Source organism: Kryptolebias marmoratus, linkage group LG13 (assembly GCF_001649575.2).
Source record: "Kryptolebias marmoratus isolate JLee-2015 linkage group LG13, ASM164957v2, whole genome shotgun sequence".
In the NCBI taxonomy this organism is placed as follows: Eukaryota; Metazoa; Chordata; class Actinopteri; order Cyprinodontiformes; family Rivulidae; genus Kryptolebias; species Kryptolebias marmoratus.
In genome coordinates, this window is record NC_051442.1 from 12,289,301 (window position 1) to 12,311,822 (window position 22,522).

At 41.3% G+C, this 22,522-nt stretch overlaps 3 protein-coding genes across 5 annotated transcripts; 2 read left to right on the forward strand and 1 right to left on the reverse strand.

The window, feature by feature from the left end:
• Positions 1-1,343: 1,343 nt before the first annotated feature.
• Positions 1,344-10,268, forward strand: inpp5kb (inositol polyphosphate-5-phosphatase Kb). 3 transcript variants are annotated; one of them, XM_017417950.3, is made up of 14 exons: positions 1,344-1,610; positions 3,502-3,553; positions 5,864-5,968; positions 6,070-6,178; positions 6,487-6,603; positions 6,917-7,092; positions 7,198-7,309; positions 7,395-7,504; positions 7,600-7,626; positions 8,723-8,945; positions 9,056-9,193; positions 9,285-9,368; positions 9,443-9,547; positions 9,623-10,268. In XM_017417950.3, the coding sequence occupies exons 2-14, from the start codon at positions 3,510-3,512 to the stop codon at positions 9,689-9,691; spliced, it is 1,419 nt and encodes a 472-aa protein (XP_017273439.1). In that variant the 5' UTR covers positions 1,344-1,610; positions 3,502-3,509; the 3' UTR covers positions 9,692-10,268. The 3 variants fall into 3 exon arrangements, with proteins under 3 accessions (XP_017273439.1, XP_017273437.1, XP_017273438.1); XM_017417948.3 differs by lacking the exons at positions 1,344-1,610; positions 3,502-3,553 and adding an exon at positions 4,945-5,710; XM_017417949.3 differs by lacking the exons at positions 1,344-1,610; positions 3,502-3,553; positions 7,600-7,626 and adding an exon at positions 4,946-5,710.
• A 617-nt stretch (positions 10,269-10,885) lies between these two features.
• On the forward strand, positions 10,886-17,170 carry nle1 (notchless homolog 1 (Drosophila)). The gene is made up of 13 exons (XM_017418157.3): positions 10,886-10,987; positions 12,172-12,334; positions 12,845-13,065; positions 13,206-13,285; positions 13,393-13,469; positions 13,559-13,656; positions 13,769-13,961; positions 14,042-14,177; positions 14,267-14,313; positions 14,402-14,604; positions 14,724-14,883; positions 14,960-15,030; positions 15,125-17,170. The coding sequence occupies exons 2-13, from the start codon at positions 12,197-12,199 to the stop codon at positions 15,135-15,137; spliced, it is 1,437 nt and encodes a 478-aa protein (XP_017273646.1). The 5' UTR covers positions 10,886-10,987; positions 12,172-12,196; the 3' UTR covers positions 15,138-17,170.
• Positions 16,956-22,493, reverse strand: slc25a1a (solute carrier family 25 member 1a). Its single transcript, XM_017418159.3, has 9 exons — positions 22,139-22,493; positions 21,724-21,831; positions 21,520-21,619; positions 20,669-20,807; positions 20,512-20,596; positions 20,329-20,433; positions 20,093-20,208; positions 18,960-19,033; positions 16,956-18,875 (listed from the first exon to the last, which is right to left on the reverse strand). The coding sequence occupies exons 1-9, from the start codon at positions 22,359-22,361 to the stop codon at positions 18,761-18,763; spliced, it is 1,065 nt and encodes a 354-aa protein (XP_017273648.1). The 5' UTR covers positions 22,362-22,493; the 3' UTR covers positions 16,956-18,760.
• Positions 22,494-22,522: the final 29 nt, after the last annotated feature.

The following is a 22,522-nucleotide window of genomic DNA, read 5'->3' on the forward strand; positions in this document are numbered from 1 at the left end:
CACAAGTGCGACTATGTCCTGAAGTGGTACATATAATTCATTAAAGGGTTTATTGTAGAATATTAAATTAGGATAGTAATAAACTGTTAGGGAGATGTAAAAGTGTCGTAAAATTAATCAGTACACATGTAAAGCCATTTATAAGATGTTTGGACATAAATGGAATAGAACAAATGAGTAAACTGTTTATTAGTGTTATCAGTAATGTTGTAAAATAAAAAAGGCCCTCTGTTAGCATAGAGTAGCAGACAACAGAGTCCACAACCACACTGTAGAAAGAATAAAACAGGCAAAAAACGTTCAAAATCCTAATTAGGAGGCTGAAAGAGGAACCTTCCACAGAGCTGTTAGAATTTAAACTTTTCAAACATGTTTAAGAAGGAATACTTTAGACAACAAATCCTTAATAATATTCAATTTATTTGTCTTTTTTTCTAAATTTTTGACAACCTATAAAAACTAGGGGTATAACATTTGATGTAGCTTTTACTTTTTTGTGCGTATTCTTTTCATTGTGACTGTCTTGAGAAGTGCTCTTATGATAACAAGTCAAAGAACTCCGTTATATGATTTATTTAGTACTGGAAACAGTATTGAATCAACAATTTATTTTTTCATATTGAGTCCCCTATCAGTGCGCCACAGTGAAGAACTCTCACTGCGCCTCCTTGTGGTGAATGGTGGCTAATGCAACAGTAAATGTACACAAGCAAATATTGTTGCCTGTTCTTCTTTTTATAAGCGGAAATCCTAACAAAGACATTGCTAGCCGAAGGAAAGGAGGACAGTAATTAAAATAACACAGTTCAAATAAATGTTCATTTGTTGTTTTTTTGTTTATTTACAAGCTAGCATTAGCATAGCAGCGCAGCAAACAATTACAGGAAGTTATAAAAGCAGCAATTTAAATTTCCCATGAGCCATTGCGCAAAAGTAAGACTTGTGGAGGTTGTTTATGATCATATGTTGCCATGTGGCAGTCATTTAAACGGATAATTATCGTAGGGTGTGCTGTCTAGTTTAAATATTGATGTTGATAACAATGTTTGATTTTATGCTAGCAATTACCTGCCACCGTGATCGACTTCAGTTTGTGAAAATGAGTGGTTACATTCCAGTGCAATCAAGGGCAGTTTCCTGCAGTTTTGTATTATAGTAACATAGTCTGTATTTTTTGTGCAATAACTTACTGTTTGTAATGTGTAAAACGTTAGTTAAAAACAATTTTGATTAGTAATTTCTTGTAATAAATCTATAGCAAAGCACATGTTAAGTAAATTGTTTGTGAACATACAATAAGGCTTCCACTAAGAAGTATTGGTGACTCTACATGAACACTACACAGAAAAGTCTATTCATGAATACTTTCTCACTGGCTCATTAACCAGCCAGGGATAATAGCTTGATCCGATGCTACGCTTTAAGTCTGCTGGGGTCCCTGTTTGGGGAACTTGCCCTTCGAAGGAACACGGCTGAGATTTCACAGAACTGAATATTCAGTTAAATAAACATTTCCTACCAGAGAACAAATCCCTGGAGCCATCTGTGGAGATCCTTACCATCTTTGCACACAGCTTCTTCCAGACAACATAAGACCAACACCCAACAAGGTAAAGCTTTGTTTTTGTTTATTTATTGCTTCAGATTTGTGTACTTTTGTGTTGTGATTAGGCTTATAAACCACTGGAAAGTTAATAATAAATGGCATTATGTCTAAAACCCAGACTTGAGTTTGTGAATCTGACAAAAATCTGTTTTGTGTTTAATCTTCCCACAATTAGACAATAATGCCAGCGCTTTTTAGTTTGTGAGTGTTTGTATGTTTTTTGGTCACAAGTTTTTAAGGTATTTTAAGTTATTTAGCTTTTTTTCTGCACAGCTAATTGAGTCTACATGTTTTTTTTTTATTCTTATTATTATTACCTTTGGTTATTGAGGTTGTGTGATTCTTAAAAATTCTTTCCATCTTTTTGACATTTGTTTTGTGTCACTCTAAATGTTGTTTTTGGGACATTTAGAAGGTAAAGCTCGGCTCTGACTCTTTAGACCTTCTGGGTCTGTGATCTGATCAGGTTCAGGTTTTTGGCTCTTTGCAGTTTACAGATTACAGTATCTGTATTTACAATGTTTATTAACTTTGTGTTCATATAGTGGTTAGTACACATCGAAATACAGCATTATGTAGTCATATTTGGACATATTTCAGCTCATCTTACCCCATGTTGTTAAAGGCAGAGAGTACTGGGTCACCCTCACCAACCTCACTATATTTCTACAAAATAAGCTCTGGTAAGCCCATTGTCCATCCTCTGCACTCACACGGTGCAGCCAGCTTGAATAAACATGACGTAGCAACTAAAAAGCAGCATATTCAGAAAGCAGACATGCAACAGAGCTGAGGGATGAGTAAATACAGGACTTGGATGAATTAGAGCTGATAGAAACCAAAGCTCCAAATAAACTCTAGTGTTGCTTCAGCTCATCATGATGAAAACTGAAATCAAACTAGAAAGCTAAAAGGATATCAGCTGAAGACACACTGTGACACGTACTGTCCTCACGTGGACAAATCAGATTAATTCAGACAAATCATGACAATAAACACTCCCAGTAAAATACAAATCTGTGAAGGTTTTCTGATTTTTTTTTAAATATAAATAATTCAGAATTTGCATAAATGTCTGATAAACAAAGGTTAAAACAACAAATCAGATTAAGATTTTTTTTTTCTCTTTGGTGTCCCTAAAAAAGTAAATGTCTTGCTTTGACCGACTGCTACCTGGATATTAAAACACACTTGACCAAAATTTTGTTTTGTTTAGTTTGAATAAAATATATTCTGAAAACTGAAAATGTTGATGGTCTTATTTAGATAATAAACTTTCCAAAACTGACTTTACTGGCCCATCTGGCTGTGGCTGAACAAGAAAATTTTCAGAATAAAACGTGTCATTGTTTTGAGTCATTTATTTGACCTGTGACCCTAAATTATTTTTCCACCCAACTCAAAAGTTACAAGTTCTCAACTTTTAGCTTATATTATATACAGTCTCCAACATCCCTGAGCTTGAATTCTACTTAAGTTTAAATTCTTCCTTCAGTGTGAATTATTAGCACACAATAAGTAAAAAATATTGTTTTCTCTGTTTGATCACTGTTATTAAGGAATTAATCAATACTGAAATAAAGTTGTTTTTAACAGCTACTGTTTTTGACAACTTTCATTAAACAGTCCCTGAAAATGGCCCGATGTGTCTCTGTTTCCAGTGCACCGTCACTTTAACGTGGCTCGAGCTAATCGTGATTAAACGTGATTATCAGTCCATTTCAGAAATGACTGTCAGAGGCATCCCCACCCGGCTTTGTCGACTTCCAGTTGTTTTTCTGCTCTCTGAATTCCTGTTAAACTGCCTGTAAAAAAGGCTGAGCATTTGTATTTTGCATATAACCTCTTTGTTTCGCAGTTTGACCAAGTGTGCGTGCATTTCTGTGTGTTTGCAGGATAGAAAATGAGCACTGGGACATTTAAAAGTGGTGGAACAGACAAGTGGAGGTAAGTAAATCATTTTCCTCCGATTAAATGTAAAGAAAATGAGGAATTAAAGTATTTACAAGTGAAAGCACAATCTTTATAAGTAGCTTGTGATGGCTGGTTCCCAGTCTTTGTGTGGTTTTGTGATACAACGTTAGTAGTTCAGCGTTTCTAATCGATAAGCCCTCAGTTATTAACTGAGCTTCTAGCTGAGGAATGTGACCCGAGTTTCTGCATGTGACACTGTTAGGTGGCAGCAAGATCAGGGCAAATAGACTTGTTGATTTCACCTTTAAATAATGCTTTTCTTTCTATTTTATATTTATTTTTGTCCAGTACGGTTATCCAAATATGAAGATTTTATCACCCCGCTACCTTGATGTGTTTCTGATCGCAAAGATGTTCAGGTTTTGCTCATTTTGGACGCATAATTGTAAATATAAGACATTCTGGTTCAGTTTTAAGATGCTTAACAACAGTCTGAAGTTTAATGATATGTGATATTCGAAAAGCCGTAGCAGTTACATCAGCGTGGGATTCTGCCCATAGTTTCAGACTCTTCAAATTGGTTTGTAATAAAACGTACTAAGTTCTGTATCCACAAACTGCAGAGACAGGTCAGTAATTCAACAGGTGTTCTTTAAAGGAATGTGTTTGACCCACCACCTTGTGTGCCAACGATTTAAATCCCATATTATCTGTTAGTGCGTGGAGGGATGGCTCTCAGCTACCACCACACCAAATTCTTCCTCAATGCCTGTAAAAAGAACTGAGTTGTAGCCATTTTTTGTGTTTGCTAGGTTCAAAATGAAATCAGTTGTAGATGTACATCCAGTGATCATTATTAAACTCTGTCAAGTGGTTCATGAGATATTTTGCTAACAGACAGAAACAAACACACACACACAGGCAATTACATTACCTTTACATTACCATTACCTTTAAAAACTGGAGTTAATGAATGTCACACCTTCTAGTCTTAATTATTTTAACAAAGAAATTTACCGGTTATAACAGCTTAATTCTGATTTGTTCTAAAGCTGAAAACATTATCTCGTTGCATTTGTGGTTTTCATATTTTTAAGCCTTTTATTTGTTTCTTTCTTCACCGTTGTTCCAGATTTCCTCATGCATGTCTAAACCCATTATGTAATTTGTCCATAATTAACTGTGAGGCAACAGTGGATAATTAAAAGTATTTGTGCTTTTGTTTTAAAAGGAAAACCAGAGCCTAATGTGTAAAACTGTGTTTGATCCTCACCCGTCTGGGTTTAGAAGTGTAACCTTTCCCCTACATGAGAGGAGGCTGGACGGAGGCCAAGAGATGCTCTGTTGTCCCCCGTTACTGACGCATGGGCGTAATTGTGGGGTTTCATGCACCGTTTTGAGCGAGAGCTGGAAGTAAAGCTCTTATCTGCGAGGGTTACACAAGTCTTACAACAATACTCACAGTGATAGAGGATCAGCCTCCAGTCTTCCTTCTCTAACCCCCTCACAGGAAAACTCAGGCACATTCACATGCCTGTCTCCTGCCGGCGATTAGACTCCAAATCTGCCTCGCACTTGCCAACATTCTTTAGTTGACCCCACCGCTTTGTCAAAGGGTGCTCCGTCGCTGCATGAGCACACGGGACTCAGCCAGAGGAGGGACTACACCGGCATAACCACGCTTTACCCTGTGCTGTTCAGAGACTTTCATCCTGGTCCTTTCCGAGGACATCAAAGTAGAGATTTGACGGACAGGGACTAAAATCCAGGCCTGCTGCAACCAGACCAACCAAAGAAATCTGAGGAGAAACTAAACCTTTCTTACGCTGGATTGTTCTTATTCAGATGACCGCATCTTTATTTATGACTTGAGTAATTTTGGAGTTTTCTTTTCTTGCTTTCAAGTGATTAAATACAATATATAGAATTCCAAGAACCTGTCAGGAAGATCGTCTCTCAGCCCTCAGAGATGGACCATTTGCCCGACGGCGCACGCTTGCGCTCAGACAGCACGAGCAGCTCAGCGTCTCAGAGCTCCAGGTCCAAGGCGCTCCTCCGCCAGCGCCTGTCCCAGCTGATGACCTGCATAGAGGACATGAGCTCTGATGATGAAGCCGGCGAGGAGGTGTCCCGCACTCTGGACGAAGCGTTCCAGCTCTGTGGACACTTCGTTCCCACGGATGCATTCAGGTCGACAAGTGCTCAGTCAGGCATTCACAGGCTGATTTCACAGGAGTTGAGGCTATACTGTTCGGATCAAAAAGTGAAAAAAAACTGTTAGGATTTTAATTTATGCTGTATCACAGTTACTTGTATTTATTGTGCTTCATTGCACTCCAACAGGCTGCACATTGTCACCTGGAATGTGGCCACAGCAGAGCCTCCAGAAGATGTCATCTCTTTGCTGCAGCTGGATGTCCAAACCTCCACAGATCTTTATGTGATAGGGTGAGAAATACGCTTATGAACAGTGAAAACCTAAGAACAAAAAAGACTGAAAGATGTCAGAGGGTCATTGTTTGATCTCTGTTTGTGTTGGTGGAGGCTAGCCTGCAGGAAGTGAACGCAGCTCCTATGAGATTCATCTCAGACCTGTTGGCAGAGGACTCCTGGAGCCACCTTTTCATGGACACACTGGCACCCAAAGGCTTCGTGAAGGTGAGGAAACGGGAAACAATAAATGTATGTGACTGGACTTGTTCCAAACTTTACTTTTTATTTTCTTCCTTTTGTCTTTATGACATAACCTGTGGGGTTTTGATTAAGATTTATGGTTTCTTTTTATATTTTATAGTCCATCCTTATGTTCTCCCCACACATCAGGACCTAGTTTTTCATTCCCAGTCCTGCCTTCCCCTGTTATTATGTCCCTGTACGTACAGTCTCAGGTTTTCGGGTGACCTAAGCCAGTTTTTCATCTCTGTGTTCTGGGATTTCTCAGGCCGTGTTTCTGTTTATGCCTACAGGTCACATCAGTGAGGATGCAGGGTCTGCTGCTGCTGGTTTTTGCCAAACACGTGCACCTCCCCTACATCAGAAACATCCAGACCACCTACACTCGTACTGGCATCTTCGGCTACTGGGTAGGACATTTGAAAGAGGACACAGCTTGTCTCTGAATATTGTAGAGGTCAGCACTATTAAACCTAGGGAATTCATATGCTTTGTAGGCTTTGAGGATATTAAGAAAGATCTGTTGTGTTTGTGTAGTGAGTGCTGTATATACTGGAACAAACAAGACTCACGTTCTAATTGGCAATCCAAAGGGGCTAAAATCCAATCCAATCTAATTAGCAAGCAAAGTATAAAAAAAACAGAATTTTTTGATAAAATTAAAAAGGAATGGAATCATCCTGAGAGACTAATTCCTCTTCCTCCTCTGTGTTCCTGTGTCAGGGTAATAAAGGTGCCGTTTCGGTGCGTTTTTCCTTCTACGGCCACATGATGTGCTTACTGAACTGCCACCTGGCAGCTCACATTACCAATGCCCTGCAGCGTGTCGATGAGTTTGAGTACATCCTGGAAACGCAAGACTTTGACATCTTTGACACCCCCCATGTCCTTGACCACAAGTCAGTGCACCTCAACATAACCATTCAAACGCTGTGTAAAAAAATGTGCACCTGTGCTTGTTCTTCACCAAATAAAGTGAGTTTCCACTGCTCTCTCTCTCACAGGGTGGTGTTCTGGTTCGGTGATTTAAACTTCCGTATCGACGACCACGGCTTGCACTTCGTCCGCTCGTCCATCAATAGTGGACGCTTCAATTTGTTGTGGAGCAAAGACCAGGTGTGGCGCTGAACTGCACGCACAATGTGTGGATTTGTGCAACAATCCACGCGACAACATTCTGATTGACTTTGTGTTCCTGCAGCTCATCACGATGAAGAAGAATGAACCCTTCCTGCAGGAATTTGAGGAGGGGCCACTAAATTTTAAACCTACATATAAGTTTGATCATAAATCTGACACCTATGATACAAGGTAACACGTGCTTCTGTGCAAACAAACCTGTAACACACAAATACACTTTTGTAATCTTATTGGTGCTCGTGTTTTGTTTGTGGATTTATGCACAGCTCTCCAAAGACATGGTTGGGTTTTAAGTAAGATACTCTACATTTTTGTGTTGCATGTCCCCCATTTTCTTCTTTCTTGGTCACTGCACCTTTAGTCGATTCACCAAATGCTTTTGTTGATGCAAAGAAGTGACTTCATCCACACTTAAAGCAGCTATAGCATCATCCCCGGTTTCTACATTATTTTTAGCATTGTGTGTATCTATCTTAGAAGTGGTGGTGTTGTCCCTAAATATTGTACCTCCCAAGGGAGATTCTCTGTTTCTGGTTAGGGGCTTCATATAGACAGCTGAGAGAAGGACCTGTTTTAAAGAAATATGCATGCTGAAGGTTGTTTGCAGCCCTGTTTAGAAGTATTCAGAACAGAAATAATTATATACAAACAAAAACTACTGTAAAAACTGATTTATAACAACAATATTTCGGCAAGAATTCATCAGAAGCAAGCCACTTTAAGATAACTTATCTTCTCAACTGGTTGTTTGTGCTGTTCTGTAGTCTAAAGGCTTTAAAATGATAGTTCAGATCTTTTAAAATGGTGTTCTGTGAAAAGCTTTGAACAAATAATATCGATATCCAGTCAGAATAAACTCTATTTCTCCAAACTGAAGCTCTTCAAAGAGCTACCTGCATCAGGTAAGATGTTAAATGTACACAGCCTTTCCATATAACCCCATCTACAAAGATCTGAACTATTGCTTTAAAATGCAAGCTTTGAACATGTTTAATAAGCACAGCAGTGTTGATGAAATGCTGATGCCATCTGCAGATTCATCAGACCTGAACTCCTGCACGCTCCCCACTGTCTGTCTCTGCATAATGCATGTGTGTGTGGCTTGGTAAATCAATACAGACATACAGTGAGCTGAAATGTCTTGTCACATGGTATTGTTCACTGTGTGCTAGATTCTAGTCACAACTGCACCGTGGGGGGGTTGTGGGTGTCTGGATTGTGTTGTTTAACAGCCCATTTTTAACCACTTATACAACAACTGCATGGGAAATTAACCTACATAAGCATTAATGTAAATTATGTCTCAGGTAAGCAACAGAAAAACCTATTATTTTAACTTAACCTCAAGCTAAAATCATGTTATTTGCTCTGGTATTAACCTTTGCTCAGTGGCAAAAAGAGAAAACCAGCCTGGACAGATCGGATCCTCTGGAGGATCAAACCCCTGCCATCAGAGGAGGAAGAGGATGATGATGTTGATGATAAGGCATCGACGTCCACAGATAATATGCAGGATGAATATCCATTCCTGGTCACCCAGAACGCATACACCAGTGACATGAGCTACGGAGTCAGTGATCACAAGCCTGTTGTTGCCAACTTCACTCTGGAGGTGAGAACTGCAGCCCTGCAGCAGGGCTCTTATTGGTCTGCCCTGACATCCATGTCGAACCTGACCTACATTTTAATGTCCACTCTTTTCCCCCTTTGTCATTCCGGCAGCTGAGGAAATGCTTCAACATGCCACTGGTGCACGTGTCTCCTGAGGGTGTATGGAGCGCTGACCAGAATGCATTTCTGACTTATGTGGTTCAAGAGGACTTCATGTCTTCCACGTGGGACTGGATTGGCCTGTACAAGGTGCTCAGACAGATCAAGAATGAAAAACCATCAGCTGCTGCAACAACTCTGAAGCAGAAAGATTTGAATTGATGTGTTTTTGCTCGTGCAGGTTGGATTCAAGCACACATCTGACTATGAAACCTTTGTTTGGGTCAGAGAGGATGAGCTGCCAGAGGTTAATGAAGTCATACAGGTAATTAAAAAGTGAAGTTTTGATTCATTCTATGTGAACATTTTCATTAATAAGTGCACACACTTGAACTACAGAGATCTGTGGACAAAGAAAAGATCCCTCTGCTGGGTGGAGAATATGTTTTGGGTTACTACAGTACGAACATGAACAGCATCATCGGAATCAGTGAGAACTTTCAGGTATGGGTACCACTCGTCCTTGTGTGCAGCTTCTTATCATGTTATTATTTATTTACTTTAGTTTTAATTTTACAGATCCTGGAGTCAAAACGTGGTGTCATGGCAGATCCCATTCCTGAGGACATCAATGGGATCAGCAAATAAAAAGAAATTCTGATTTGATACAGGCTTGAAACTCCTGATTACTGAATACGATGCTGTCTCCACACTGTCAGTTCATCACTGGAAACAGTTTGCTTTCAACACCTTTGCCTTTCAGATTCACTCCTGTTGAAACTGGATCTCTGGTAAACAAAGAAAAAAAAGAACTGTATTGATATCTTAAAGCAATAAATAAATAAATGTAGGAAAGGTGCAGAAAGAAAAGTATCAGTTTTTTTTGCCACCGAACAAGTACTGGGACATTTGTCATGTAGTGTTTAACAAAACGTTTTCATGCTGTTGGGCTCACAGTGTCAAAGCCTAATTGTGTAATAAATGTGGAAATGATCTGCCAATCATTGACCATGACTTTACCAAATAATAATGATTTACTTTTCGAGTGAGGTCTTTATAAAAAATAAGATATCTGCTAATTAAATTGTTAAAATGCTTTATAAGAACCAACTGGACCCAGGAAAAAGAATGAGATAAAAACAATGGTTTGTCTATGTAACAACATAAGACCGGTCTATTTCATGGCAGTCAACAGAGTCAATATTAAATTACATTTTTAAAGATGTGAATTCTTCATCTGTCCTGATTCGTACTTGGGTAGTATTTTGTCTTTCCTATGCAAAATTATTTAAAAAAAATGTGAATACATCTTAAAACTTAGTGTCAAATCATTTTATATATTTGGATTATTGCTGGTGAACTTGAAAAACAAGTGACGTTGCAAGGGGAATCTAATGATAATTAGAATCTGATTAAGAATCTTAATGGAACAACAGCAATGCAAATTAAATGAGTACAACAAATTGTTTTGCAGCATTTTTTGTTTTAACTCAGTGATCTTACAACAAAGCAATATTAGGAGTAATCAGTGTCTTCTTCAAAGTTGTCTCAGAAGCGTTGTGTGTTCTAAGGATTTCAAATAATAAACATTTAAATTAATTTACACTTTTTAACCACATGTCAAAATTTAGGGGAAACATCTAAAAACTGTCCATCTAAATACTGAAAAAAAGATGGTTTTCTTTAAATTGTTAAAAAATAGTATTATCGTTATTAAAAATAATAACAATCATGAGCAGTACAATAATTTAGACTACAGAAATACTACTGAGGTAAAGATATGTCTCTGGCAAAGGCCTATATGAGAATGTAAAACTTTTCCCACAATCCATTGCGCGAGATCGGCGACTTGACAGCCTCCTTTGGATTCCTGGCCCATCTTTTCATTTAAAGGCTCTTTGGTTATCCACACGTGGAGTGCTCCAGTCCTCCGCTAATCTGAAGGTAATTGTTAAACGTGTTTATTTGACAGGCAGCTGGTGTAAAAACCTAACGACTGCGTGTAAACAAGCGAATATTATCCTCCTGTTCTGCAGTCGGTGTTAAAAGAATGTTTTAAGGCGTTTAAAATGCTAGCTAGCTGCATGCTAGTTAAGCTAGCTAATAGTTCGCGTTTACGAACTGGCTTAAACTGTTACACTATCGGTTTTTTTTATCACCTGAGACATATATTTCTGGTCGAAAGAACATTTAGCTATGACTATAGTGTGTGCTTTGTTTCCCAGGGTTGCTATTTAATAAATTAAAGTTGGTGAATTAAAGTTCGGGGATCGTTCTGGTTAGCTAGCTAGTCGGTGTTAAAATGGTACAAGCTCTTATGTTTTGTTTGATCAGCTTTAGCTTTTTATACATAACAAAGTAGCATTATTATGATGAGAGTCAGAACCTTTGGGGAAAAGTCATCTCCAGCACATTTATAGGTGTCAGTGTATTTAGATCTCGACTCTTTGACGGCTTATTAATGAGTGAAATTGATATCTTAATGCTCTTTAAACTACTCTATCACAAGTTGGACCATATTATTGCGTCTTTTCCACTTGTGCTGTTTGAAAAGATAGGGTTTATGAAATGTTAAAAGTTCATCTTTCAGTATATTTAGGTTGTCAGCTGTCCACATCTGTCTTGTCACAGATCAAAACAGCTCTTGGTTTCTTTGATGCAGATTAATAAATATCCAGACCCATTTTGAGACAAAGTAGCATCTTTTTAAACCACAGAATGTGTTTGAGACACTGAAGTTAAAAGCTGCTGGTTGCACTAGTTCAATTTAACCCATTTATCGCAACCTGAAAACATAATTGCTGCAATACTTTTTCACATGGAAAGTATATGCTTATTTGCTAAGTTAACCTTTGTTTATTCAGACAGTGTTTATTGGATCAACAAAATGACAACTAACTTTAGCGACAACTAAAGTTATGGTTTTGGCTTTTAATTGACAAACTGGGAGATTCTACATCTATAATATTGTGTTGCTGTTCAGTTTTACTGTCACGTGCAGATCTGAGCTGTTTTGAAGCTATTCCAACAGCTAATCAGTATAAGAACCTGCTGCCCCTTTGATTATTCTTTCACATTATTCTTTACATTGTGCCATTTAATAAGTACATTCTGGTTTATCTTGTCAGATTTGGACCTGAACTGAACAGAAGGATGGAGAGTGAGGACGTGGAGCGGATGCTGATCCAGTTTCAGAATGAGAACGGCGAGGTTCTGGGTTCACCTTTTGATGTGCCTTTAGACATTACCCAAGACAAACTGCAGCTTGTCTGCAATGCGTTACTTCAGAAGGTAACTTGTGTCTTTATGTTATAAACGTGCTGGACAACTTGTGACAATGTTCTGTATGTAAGTTTTCAAAAAGTCAGTCCAGCTTTGTGTACTAAACAAAACAGGAGCATAGCTCACTCTGGTAATGTGATATATTCATGGTGTTTGTATAGAAAATGATTTTTATTTCAGAAAGAAAAAAATAACACTGACTGTGTCATGGATGTATCATCTCTGGTCCAAACTGGGCTGTCTCAAACAGTACTGTTTTGCATTATGATGATGTTTTGTTTTCAAAGTTCCATCTGCTTCACTCTTTGGTGTTCAGTGTTTTTAATACAAAACTCTCTGGTATTTGTGGCTAATAGTTTTGTATTGGAACAAAAAAAACAACCCTGCAAGCAGTAAATTTGCTGTAGAAGTGCAACCCCCCCAAAACGTCATACATTGTGTTACTGATGTGAAGGAAGCTTAATTATGCAAAACTTTTCTACCATTTTGTGTAACGAATATTACTGTCATCCCCTGTAGGAGGAGCCGGTACCTGTGGCGTTTTTTGTGCGTGGAGAGGCAGAGGTGGTGTCTACTCTGAGATCTTGTGTTACGGCTCTTAAAGTCGAGACAGAACAAGTTCTGCCGGTGGTGTACCAGGTTGAGGCTTTGTTCAAGGTTCGGGCTGTGACTCGCTGTACCAGCACCCTACAGGGACACACCGAAGCCGTCATTTCCACCGCTTTCAGCCCCACTGGCAAGTGAGTGACTCTAACACACTTCTTTTTTTCGACAATTCATATGATTTTAAAAACACCCGGCGAAGCTCTATAGTGATACTGCTGGGAAGAGGAACACATCTGCATGTTCATTTCTTTGTTTTTTTTTGTTTTTTTTTTAGATATCTGGCCAGCGGTTCAGGCGACACCACAGTGCGCTTTTGGGACTTGACTACCGAGACACCCATTCATACTGCCAAAGGTATAAAGTCACTTCTATAAGGAAGTGAGATCTGCTGCCGATTTAAGATGCAAACATGTGATTGATGATTTACGCCATTGCGGCACTCTGCTTTTTTTTTTTTTAAGGACACACGCATTGGGTGCTGAGCATCGCCTGGTCACCTGATGGAAAGAAATTGGCTTCAGGGTGCAAGAACAGTCAGGTGTGTTTTTAAACACAGTTCTGACACGTATAAACTGTGCACATCTTGAAGGCGAACTCCACATGTTCATTATTTTTTGTTATTTTTAGATCTTTCTCTGGGATCCGGTGACTGGCACACAGATTGGGAAGACTTTAACAGGACACACCAAGTGGATCACGTGGCTCTGCTGGGAGCCTCTTCATCTGTGAGCGTTTGATTCGTCCTAAACTCTGCTGAGATGCAGCTGATATATTTAAGTTTCCTGTGGTGTAAATACATTGTTGGGTTCAGCTGGTATTTCTGCTTTTGCTGTTCAGGAACCCAGAATGTCGTTACTTGGCGAGCAGTTCCAAAGACGGCACTCTGCGCATCTGGGACACTGTTCTGGGACGCTGCGAGAAGATTTTGACCGGACACACTCAGTCGGTCACCTGTGTGAAGTGGGGAGGAGACGGACTTCTCTACACTTCTTCCCAGGACCGAACCGTCAAAGTGTGGAGAGCGAAAGACGTAAGGGTGTGCTTGTCCCCGAGTTAAATGAAAACGGCAGCAAGAGGCCAAACGTGTTGAAGTCCGTCTGTTGGTTTTAGGGCATCCAGTGCAGGACTCTGCAGGGTCACGCCCACTGGGTCAACACCCTCGCTCTCAGCACAGACTACGTCCTGCGAACTGGAGCTTTTGAACCCGCAACTGCAACGATAAACCCACAGGATCTCACCGGATCTTGTAAGGCCATGTTCTCTCTTTTTTTTTAAAATCTCAGTTCAGGTCTTTAAAAATAATATTTTCACCTCATGAGTATTTTGTCTTTTCAGTGGATGAGTTAAAAGAGAGAGCGTTGCAAAGATACAAGAAAGTTAGAGTGAGTAAGAGTCACATTTACGTGGAAAGGTTCCTCTGAGACTTCTGTGTCGGTGCCTTTTTAATCTGTTTTTTTTTTTATGCTGCAGGGTTCAGCTCCGGAGCGCTTGGTGTCCGGCTCAGACGATTTCACATTGTTCATGTGGAATCCTGCGGAGGAAAAAAAACCTTTGGCCAGGATGACGGGCCACAGCGCTCTGGTCAACGAAGTGCTCTTCTCCCCTGACACCAGACTGCTCGCTTCTGCCTCATTCGATAAGTCCATCAAAATCTGGGATGGACGGACTGGCAAGTAAGCATCAGGAGCATGTCTCTTATTGATGAGATCATAAATGAATCTGAATGTAGTACCACGTTTGTCCAGTAGATGGTGGCGTGGAGCTAAACTGTGAGTCTTCTGCCTGCCAACAGGTACTTGATGTCTCTGCGGGGCCACGTGGGCTCTGTGTATCAGGTAGCATGGTCAGCAGACAGCAGGCTGCTGGTCAGCGGCAGCAGCGACAGCACGCTCAAGGTGTGGGACGTTAAAACAGGGAAGCTCAACATGGATCTTCCAGGCCACGCTGATGAGGTGAGCTGAGGAGTTGTATGAAAGATTCATGCAGGTTATGTGCTTGTGCTGATTGTGGTTTACTTTATGTGCATAGGTTTTTGCTGTGGACTGGAGTCCTGATGGACAGAGAGTGGCCAGTGGTGGGAAAGATAAATGTCTCCGAATGTGAGCTTGACACCATGAAGCGTACAGAATATTATGAGTCTGTGTATTTAGGTTAGGCTTAAACTTTTTACCTTGTCTTTTTTCATGTTTCTAGATGGAGAAGATAGCCAAACCCGTCTGTTTTCCAACTTTGGCAGAAGACTACATCTTGTGGTGTCAGTGGACCTGACAGCTGGGGTAAAGGGTGGCCAGGCTGTATCTGATCCTCCGTTTGTCATTTGTGTCGAGGAACTCGAATCCGGTCACGGTGCAAATGCTGCGTTCCGGTTTGAAACCTAAGAGAGAATGTATTTACAGTGCAAGACTGCGAGGAAGCTAAACAGGGAATTTTAAAATGTGAGACATCCATCCAGACATCCATCAGATTACAGCCAGTACAAAGATTTTCCATAATATGTGTATTTAAATATGGGCATCTGACTGAAAAAGGTGGTTTTTCAAGGTTTTGCAAAAACTTCTTAAATACAATGTTACTGGGCTGATAAACAGAAAAGAAATGGATCGACTAAAACACAATGAAATGTCTAGGTTTTTTCCTTTTAGAGGTTGAAAATAAAGATTTTCAGTACGGTTCAATAGATTATCAGGGAGTTTATGAATCAGCTGTGCGTTTAAGTTCTTTCTTTTGGTCGAGCCTTATCACATGTCCTGCAGATACCCTGTGCCGTAAGGCGACAGGTGGGCTGGTTAAAGCGACAGGTGGGAGTATTAATGCCTTCCTCTGTGATTTTAATTCCAGCAGTGCTTGTCCTGCTCCTTCAGCCTTTAATCTCTTCTGTTCTGTGCTCGGCCAAGCCCCAACCTTCTTCATTTTACCACCCCGCTCTGTGGTGAAACGCTTGCTCTGCTGTCATATTCCCCAATGAGGGAAAAACAGTTCCTGTCCCAGTTGCATGAATTGATGTCCACGCATTGTTAGGTGTTTTAGCCAACTGATGTTCAATCATGTAACAAATTAAGGGGAAAACTGAGGAGCCCATGCACCCTATGTGGGGAAATGGTTCATCTCTTTATTTAATTTAAAGAAACTTAAATTCAATGTCTTGGAATTTAAATTAAATCTGTAAGAACAGATAAAAATTTGATCTTTAACTATTCCATAACTCGCTGTCTTTAAACTATGCTGAAAATTAAAACCGTTTAAAGTTTGGCTGTATGTTTTCTGTTCACAAACCCTACATGAGTTGGAGGTTAGACTGAAAACTCACAAATCTGTTTTAATTTATTTCACACAGTTTATAATGAGAAAGCACTCGATAAATTATACTTCTTAGAAAAATTGAACTGCACGTTTTAGACGGCCCTAACAGGACTTTCCTTAATCATGAAAGGTTTCCACGTTTTAGATCATTTATTATCCCAGTGTACCTGTTAGTGCTTTGATTTTTATGGGACATTGTACCTACATGCCTTAAATAATTTTCTAATGTTTTAACTGTGAAGTCAGTCAAATTGTCAGAGAATTTCTGCTGAGCAGCATAGAATATTTTCAGCTCTGAACTCCAGTAAACACCTCAAACTTCTTTTTTTTTTAGAGTTTGTGTCTCTCTTTGTGTTTAATTTGTTATCCATGACATTTTGTACATCTTATTGATACATTATTTTGGCATGTTTCAGATTTATAATCAAATTTATATCCAACTTTTCCCAAAAAAACAAACATGCTTATTCTTCACCTCGTGTAATACATTTACATTCACATCATTGAGCAAATTGTGTTTTTTGTATCACAGATATAAAGTTTAAAGCATTTACAAACAGTTCGCTGAATTGTAATGATTGTTGATGCTAAAATTTAAATAAAGCTTAAGCACACGACTCTTTGAGGACATCTAACACTATCATTTTGTAAATACAATTGAAAAATAGCAGAATTTTGCTTCCCAGTGAAATCAGTTTGTCTCGCCACAGAATCGACGCCACAGTTCAGGTTTTTAAGTGTGAAGTTTATTAATTGTCATGTACATTGAACTTGGATCACTAAAGTCATGTTTGGTGTTTTTCTTCCACACGAAATAAAACCGATCTACCCAACGGGGTCTCACGCACACACCGCGTCCTGGAGAAGGTTTATGTTGCTGTTGACTTGTTTGTGGGAAGCTGCAAAAGCGTCGGAACGACTGCGCGGGAAGAACATTCTGAAATTAGTGAAAACGACGCTACAGACAGAACAACCCTTTTTGCTTTCATCTAAAGACTTATCAGGATTGGTTGAATTGGTGAAGATGGTGAAGGTGTTTTAGCAAAAAGGGGCTGAAAGTTCAAGGCTGTGTGGTGCTGCTGGGTCAATCAAAACTGGCCTTTTGCTTCAAGACAACTCACACGTCGTGTCAAGGAGCCTTTGATATGCAAAAAAACAACACTATTTAGAAAAACATTGTGCGTAAATCAGGGTAATGTACACAAACTGAAACAGCTAAATGCCATTATCAGTTTGCATACGCAGCTTATGTTGCAGGTTAGATTGATGTAAACAAAGATTAATGTGGCAGAATCTGATTGGACAACAGGCAACCTAATGACTAATCTAATCGGCAGAAAACCACTCGGGGGCTCACATCTGTGTCACAGCCATCTACTCTAAAAATGAAAAGGTCTTTTTCAGAGCATCAAACATAAACTCACTTCCTACCATAACATTAATATCAGGACAGGTCTGTCCAACAGTGACCGTGTTCTGCACGATTAATCAGACTTAAAAAGTATTCAATCACTTAATATTTTTACTATTTTGTTGCATTATAATCTTGAATTTAAATGAATTTTTCAATTTGATTATGAGTACCTACACGAAACTCCCCAGAATAATGACGTTAAATGTGAGGGGGGGGGGATACGAAACTGAGAAGTGGTGCGTGCATATGTATTCACCCCCTGTGCTTCAGAGATGCCAAACGTGAGTCAACAGAATCCACACCAGTGCGATGCCTGTAAGTAGTAGGAGCTACCGCAAAACAAAGAACAGCATGAAGATGAAGGAACTCGACACACAGGTCAGAGGCAAGGTTTGGATCAGGGTGGGAATATAAATGGAACCTCGAAGTGATTAATTATGTTGTGTAAATTTCAAAAATACAAACCCCCTAATGTCCCTTTCTAAATTCCACACTGTGAGGCAACAGAGAATGCCAAGATGAGCGAATACTTTTGCGAGTCGCCCTGACAGCTGAGAAAGTACTACAAATGTTGTAGCGTCGATGCCACGAGCACAGCCAAATGAGGGGCAACACAGAGGTGCGTTGAGGAACTCCACGGATGTCTCGCAGGAGTTCAAAACGAGCGGATCGAGACACATTCGTCAAGTTCTGACAAGTATCTGATGACAAGAACAAAAACAACAGTCTTATGTAATATAATGACTACTTACTTATCTTCCCATCTTTAAATCCTTTCCCTCTCTAAATCTACTATTCTCCAAAAAAAAGAAAAAAAAAACGAGTCTAAATGTTCTGTCAGTCGCCGGTTTCTTTATCGCTGTGCCTTTCTCTGCCCTTCAAAATAAAAGCCGGGGAGGCTTTTGTCTGTCTGATTCACTGAAGAAAATCGAACGCTGACCATCAAGTGTCCTCTGCTTGGTGTGAGTCAGTTAAATCACAGAAGCGTGGACACCGGTCACACGCCGTCTGCTCGGGCTGACGCAGGCAGCCAGTATGGACTAGAATCGAGGTGTCAAGTTGTGCGTAGCATGAGGCACTGATCTGTGCTCCCCCTCAGTCGCGTTCGCGCCGCTCTACTGCGTCTTCCACACGCCGTTGAGCAGCTTGACCACCTCCTCGTAGATGACGAAGACTATGGCCACGTCCAAGCACACGCGGCCGAGCCTGGGGACCGTGCCTTTGTAGAACCTGCGGGGAGGAACACGGAGAGGAGGTCGGGTGGCGAAAACAGGAAGTCGGAGGGGGGGCAGGGGGGACAGGTGCGGTACTCACGCCTGTGGTCCTTCGTGCTTCAAGATCTGGAAGGCGCAGTCCAGAGTGTTTTTGTAGCGATGGGCATCTAAACCCTACAATAAATTAAAAAATAAAAATAAACGAAGCAAATGATACCTCAGGAACTGCTGGGGGGGTAAAAATGTGGCGAGAGAAGGAACTCCTCCTTTCAAGCTTGTGAAGAAAAACAGTTATCTTGTAAAATAAATACATAAAATTAAATTACAGCAGCAGCACAGAATAAATGATCTTCATTAGGTGTATTTCAACTAAAAGTTAAGTATAAGAATATAATTCAGCAAGGTAAAATGTACATTTCTTCAACTTTTGCATTGGCTAAGTATAGTAAACGTTAAATCAGTGGCTATTTCAACATGGAGTAATTTAAAGTAATTTAAACCCCCAATGACAATCCTCTCGAGTTAAATCATGTATTTGAAACATAAATCAGAAATGTGGATCTAGAATTTTGGGGGATTTTCACAGGGGGGAAGATGTTAAATGTTGAACTAAGTGTTGCATTTGTACTTGCGGGGGATAAAGAAGACCAAACGAGCGGGAGACATTTGACCTTATGTGGTTTGACTGCAGAGGTGTTTTAATCAGCGACATCATTTTTTTGAAAAATTACAGCTCAGCTCGATGCACAAAATATGTTATGATGTGAGCGCACTTTCTCGTGTGTTACATGCGGCCGAAGAGCGTCACTGAGATAAATGAGTGAATTTGGTGAAAAGCGAAACCAATCGGACGAGAAATTGATTTTGGAATGAGAGCTCGTCTAATCCAGGTTAAAAAAAATAAAATAAAAAATCCATTTAGGGTGGAAGGTATTATGAAGTAATTCTGCTTGGATATCAGTCAGATTGGTTAAAAATGGACAACAAATGTCAGACAGCTTGCTCTAGATGGGAGGGGATCAGTAATAACTCGGGGTTTGTTATAGAGAACCTGCCACCAAGCTGATTTACCCATCGTTACCATGGTGATAGACTCAAAGAGTTTCATTTACCTCGCTTTATTGAACAAAAAGAAAAACATTGTTTCACTAAACTTACTCAAGAGTTTTAATATAATCCCCTTTCTGGAATAACCTCCTGATCACAGTAAAAAATAAAAAAAGTGATTCCTACCTGCATCCTGGTCTTAACCACGTCGAGAGGCGTATTCCCAAAAACACTGGCTGCTCCGGCTGTCGCTCCGAACATCGCCGTGACGATTGGGTGCATTTCTCGTCTGGGATCGTCACCTTCGACGCAAAAAGGTCAAAAGGTTATACACATGAGGAAAAAACACACAGGGATAATCTTTAATCGGGTCCGAAAAAATGACACAAAAGTGTGTGTTTTGTGTTAAAAAACCTTCTCACCTTTGTACCAATTCCGCAGCGAGGTCATGACGTAGAATCGGATGGCCTGATTGCTTCCTTGTTTCAGCACGGTCGCCGTCAGGCCTTGATACGTCCCCCTCAGCCCTGAAACGAGTTCAACGCTTCGTCAGTCCACACGCGCCCACATCGGTTCCCTCACACGCAGTCTCCCCGCTGCCTCACCCTGCTCTCTGACGATCTCGCTGACTCCGTGGAAGAAGCCCCTGTAGCGAGGCCGGAGGGAGCACTGGTCGTGGATCAGCTTCACCTGCGGAGGTGCGAGGGGGGGACCGTTTTATTCGGCGCACAGCGGGGAAAGACACGTGCGGCGAACACGAACCTTCAGCGTCTCCATGGGGCAGACGATCAGCACGGCCTCGGCGATCCCGGCCCCCAGACCGCACAGGAGGCTCCGCGTGTTGTCAAGGCGACCGGTGTGGTCTCGCATCGGGTTGCTGAGCATCTCGAACGTGCCGAACCTGGGATAAAAGATCGATCAGTTTAAATAACGGAAAAGGTCAGAACGAAACGGGAAGACCTCGAGGTGTAAAACGAAACAATAAAACATTTGGGACGCGCCGAAACACGGCAGCGTTTTAGACAACTTCTCACAAACAAAACAACTAAACAGAAAATCACATTTCACAAAAACAGGAGTTAAGCTTTTTGTGAAATTTTGTGCTTTTGCAGTTTTCATTTTGCTGCTGTGTACTTTTAAAATAAAAAGCAAAGTAGCAAAAGTGCGTAGGTTTGTCTGTAAAGTTGGCAATATATCTGATGAACCAATGAACCGGTGGATGGGTTTTCTCACAGAAATATTTTACAGATATTGAGCTAAACTTGGTGAAGCTGTAGCTGAGTCACTCCGAACATTATGCTGATTTTGGATGAGATTGAGATTGAGCCTGTGTGGTTATTTTCAAGGCTGAACCAAAACAACTCATTTCTCATCATAAAATAATCTCAATCTCAAACTGAACCTCTGGCACAAAAGCTGGTGGGTGTCGTTTAACAAGGCAGAACAATCTGAGAGCAGATGCTGAGTCACTGCGCTGACGTTCAGATTTACTGACTTGATCGTCAGAGATGCTGGGCACCAATAACATTCTCTAGCTCTGCCTGGTTTGACTTTTGTTTCGTTGGCCTGTCGCAGCTCAGGGCCACTCTGCCCGGCATGTGCGTCTTCTTCACCTGACTGCAGATTTGGGTATTGACCCGTAGAGCAGAGAGCTGAGACCTCGGTACAAGCCCCTTAGGCCATGATCCTGCACGGTCAGCCTCACGCAGTCTCCTGTGCAAACACACACAAACACACACAGCGTGCAGGAATTAGACCCCCAGCCCCCACACACAGGTCAAGCCCAAAGCCTCACCCAGGGCGTCCCGGTGACCTACCGATGCCCCTGTACCTCGGCGGGTTGGCTCGCTCGTCCAGCTGCAGCTGGGTCTTCACGTACTCCGTGGGGAAGGTGATGCAGATCTCTATTGCTCCTGCAATGCCTCCTGGGAGGGAAACAAAATCCTGTCAGGGTTGTGTTTGGCTCACAGAGCAGGTTTATTCCTGAATGTTCTGTGGGGCTGCATCAAAAGACAACAGTGCTGCAAAAGAAGAATGCAGTTATTTCACATGGATGTAACAGAAGACAATATATGAAGCTACATGATGTAGCATCAGTGCTGGCTGGGAGCATCCTGACCCAGTTCTGCATGACCGGTCTGAGATTAATCTGTGCAGCAGCATGCAGGCAGCCACTGTTGTCGGTGAAAGCCCACGCGCTGGCAGAGTGCGTGTGTGTCAGAAAATATCGACCTGCGAGGATAGCTTTCCCAGGATGGGTGATCTTCCTCCCTCCGGGCGCAGCGGCCGCCAGGCGCCTCCTGGCCGCGGACAGCCTCCGGTGCGCGGGCAGAGAGGCCAGCAGGGGCTGGGCCGGAAGCCGCGGACGGAGAGCCGAGCTCGGGGTCTGTCTCCGGGCCGAGCAGCTCTCGCAGGGGCCCTCGTGGACCGAAAACGGCTGGAGCAGCGACGACATTGTCTGGGGTGGGGGGCGTCGGTGGGACGGCTCCACGGAGCTCGGGTGCTGATGGTGGAGCTGCTGCTCAGACAATGTGGGGAGATGACAACAACACGGGAGGGCGGGGCGCCCTGACGTGGCGGCGCGCGCTGCTGGTCACCTGATGGCGCACGAGCTCT

What these genes read in the sequence shown, in the direction of transcription:
- inpp5kb (XM_017417948.3), top strand. Translation starts at nt 5,490, where the DNA reads ATGGACCATTTGCCCGACGGCGCACGCTTGCGCTCAGACAGCACGAGC. An exon ending in GTTCCCACGGATGCATTCAG is followed by an intron (nt 5,711 to 5,863) that starts GTCGACAAGTGC and finishes GCACTCCAACAG; the next exon opens with GCTGCACATTGTCACCTGGA. An exon ending in ACAGATCTTTATGTGATAGG is followed by an intron (nt 5,969 to 6,069) that starts GTGAGAAATACG and finishes GGTGGAGGCTAG; the next exon opens with CCTGCAGGAAGTGAACGCAG.
- nle1 (XM_017418157.3), top strand. Translation starts at nt 12,197, where the DNA reads ATGGAGAGTGAGGACGTGGAGCGGATGCTGATCCAGTTTCAGAATGAG. An exon ending in ACAGGATCTCACCGGATCTT is followed by an intron (nt 14,178 to 14,266) that starts GTAAGGCCATGT and finishes TTGTCTTTTCAG; the next exon opens with TGGATGAGTTAAAAGAGAGA. An exon ending in AAAGATACAAGAAAGTTAGA is followed by an intron (nt 14,314 to 14,401) that starts GTGAGTAAGAGT and finishes TTTATGCTGCAG; the next exon opens with GGTTCAGCTCCGGAGCGCTT.
- slc25a1a (XM_017418159.3), bottom strand. Translation starts at nt 22,361, where the DNA reads ATGTCGTCGCTGCTCCAGCCGTTTTCGGTCCACGAGGGCCCCTGCGAG. An exon ending in GCCGAGGTACAGGGGCATCG is followed by an intron (nt 21,620 to 21,723) that starts GTAGGTCACCGG and finishes GTGTTTGCACAG; the next exon opens with GAGACTGCGTGAGGCTGACC. An exon ending in CGAGATCGTCAGAGAGCAGG is followed by an intron (nt 20,434 to 20,511) that starts GTGAGGCAGCGG and finishes AACTCGTTTCAG; the next exon opens with GGCTGAGGGGGACGTATCAA.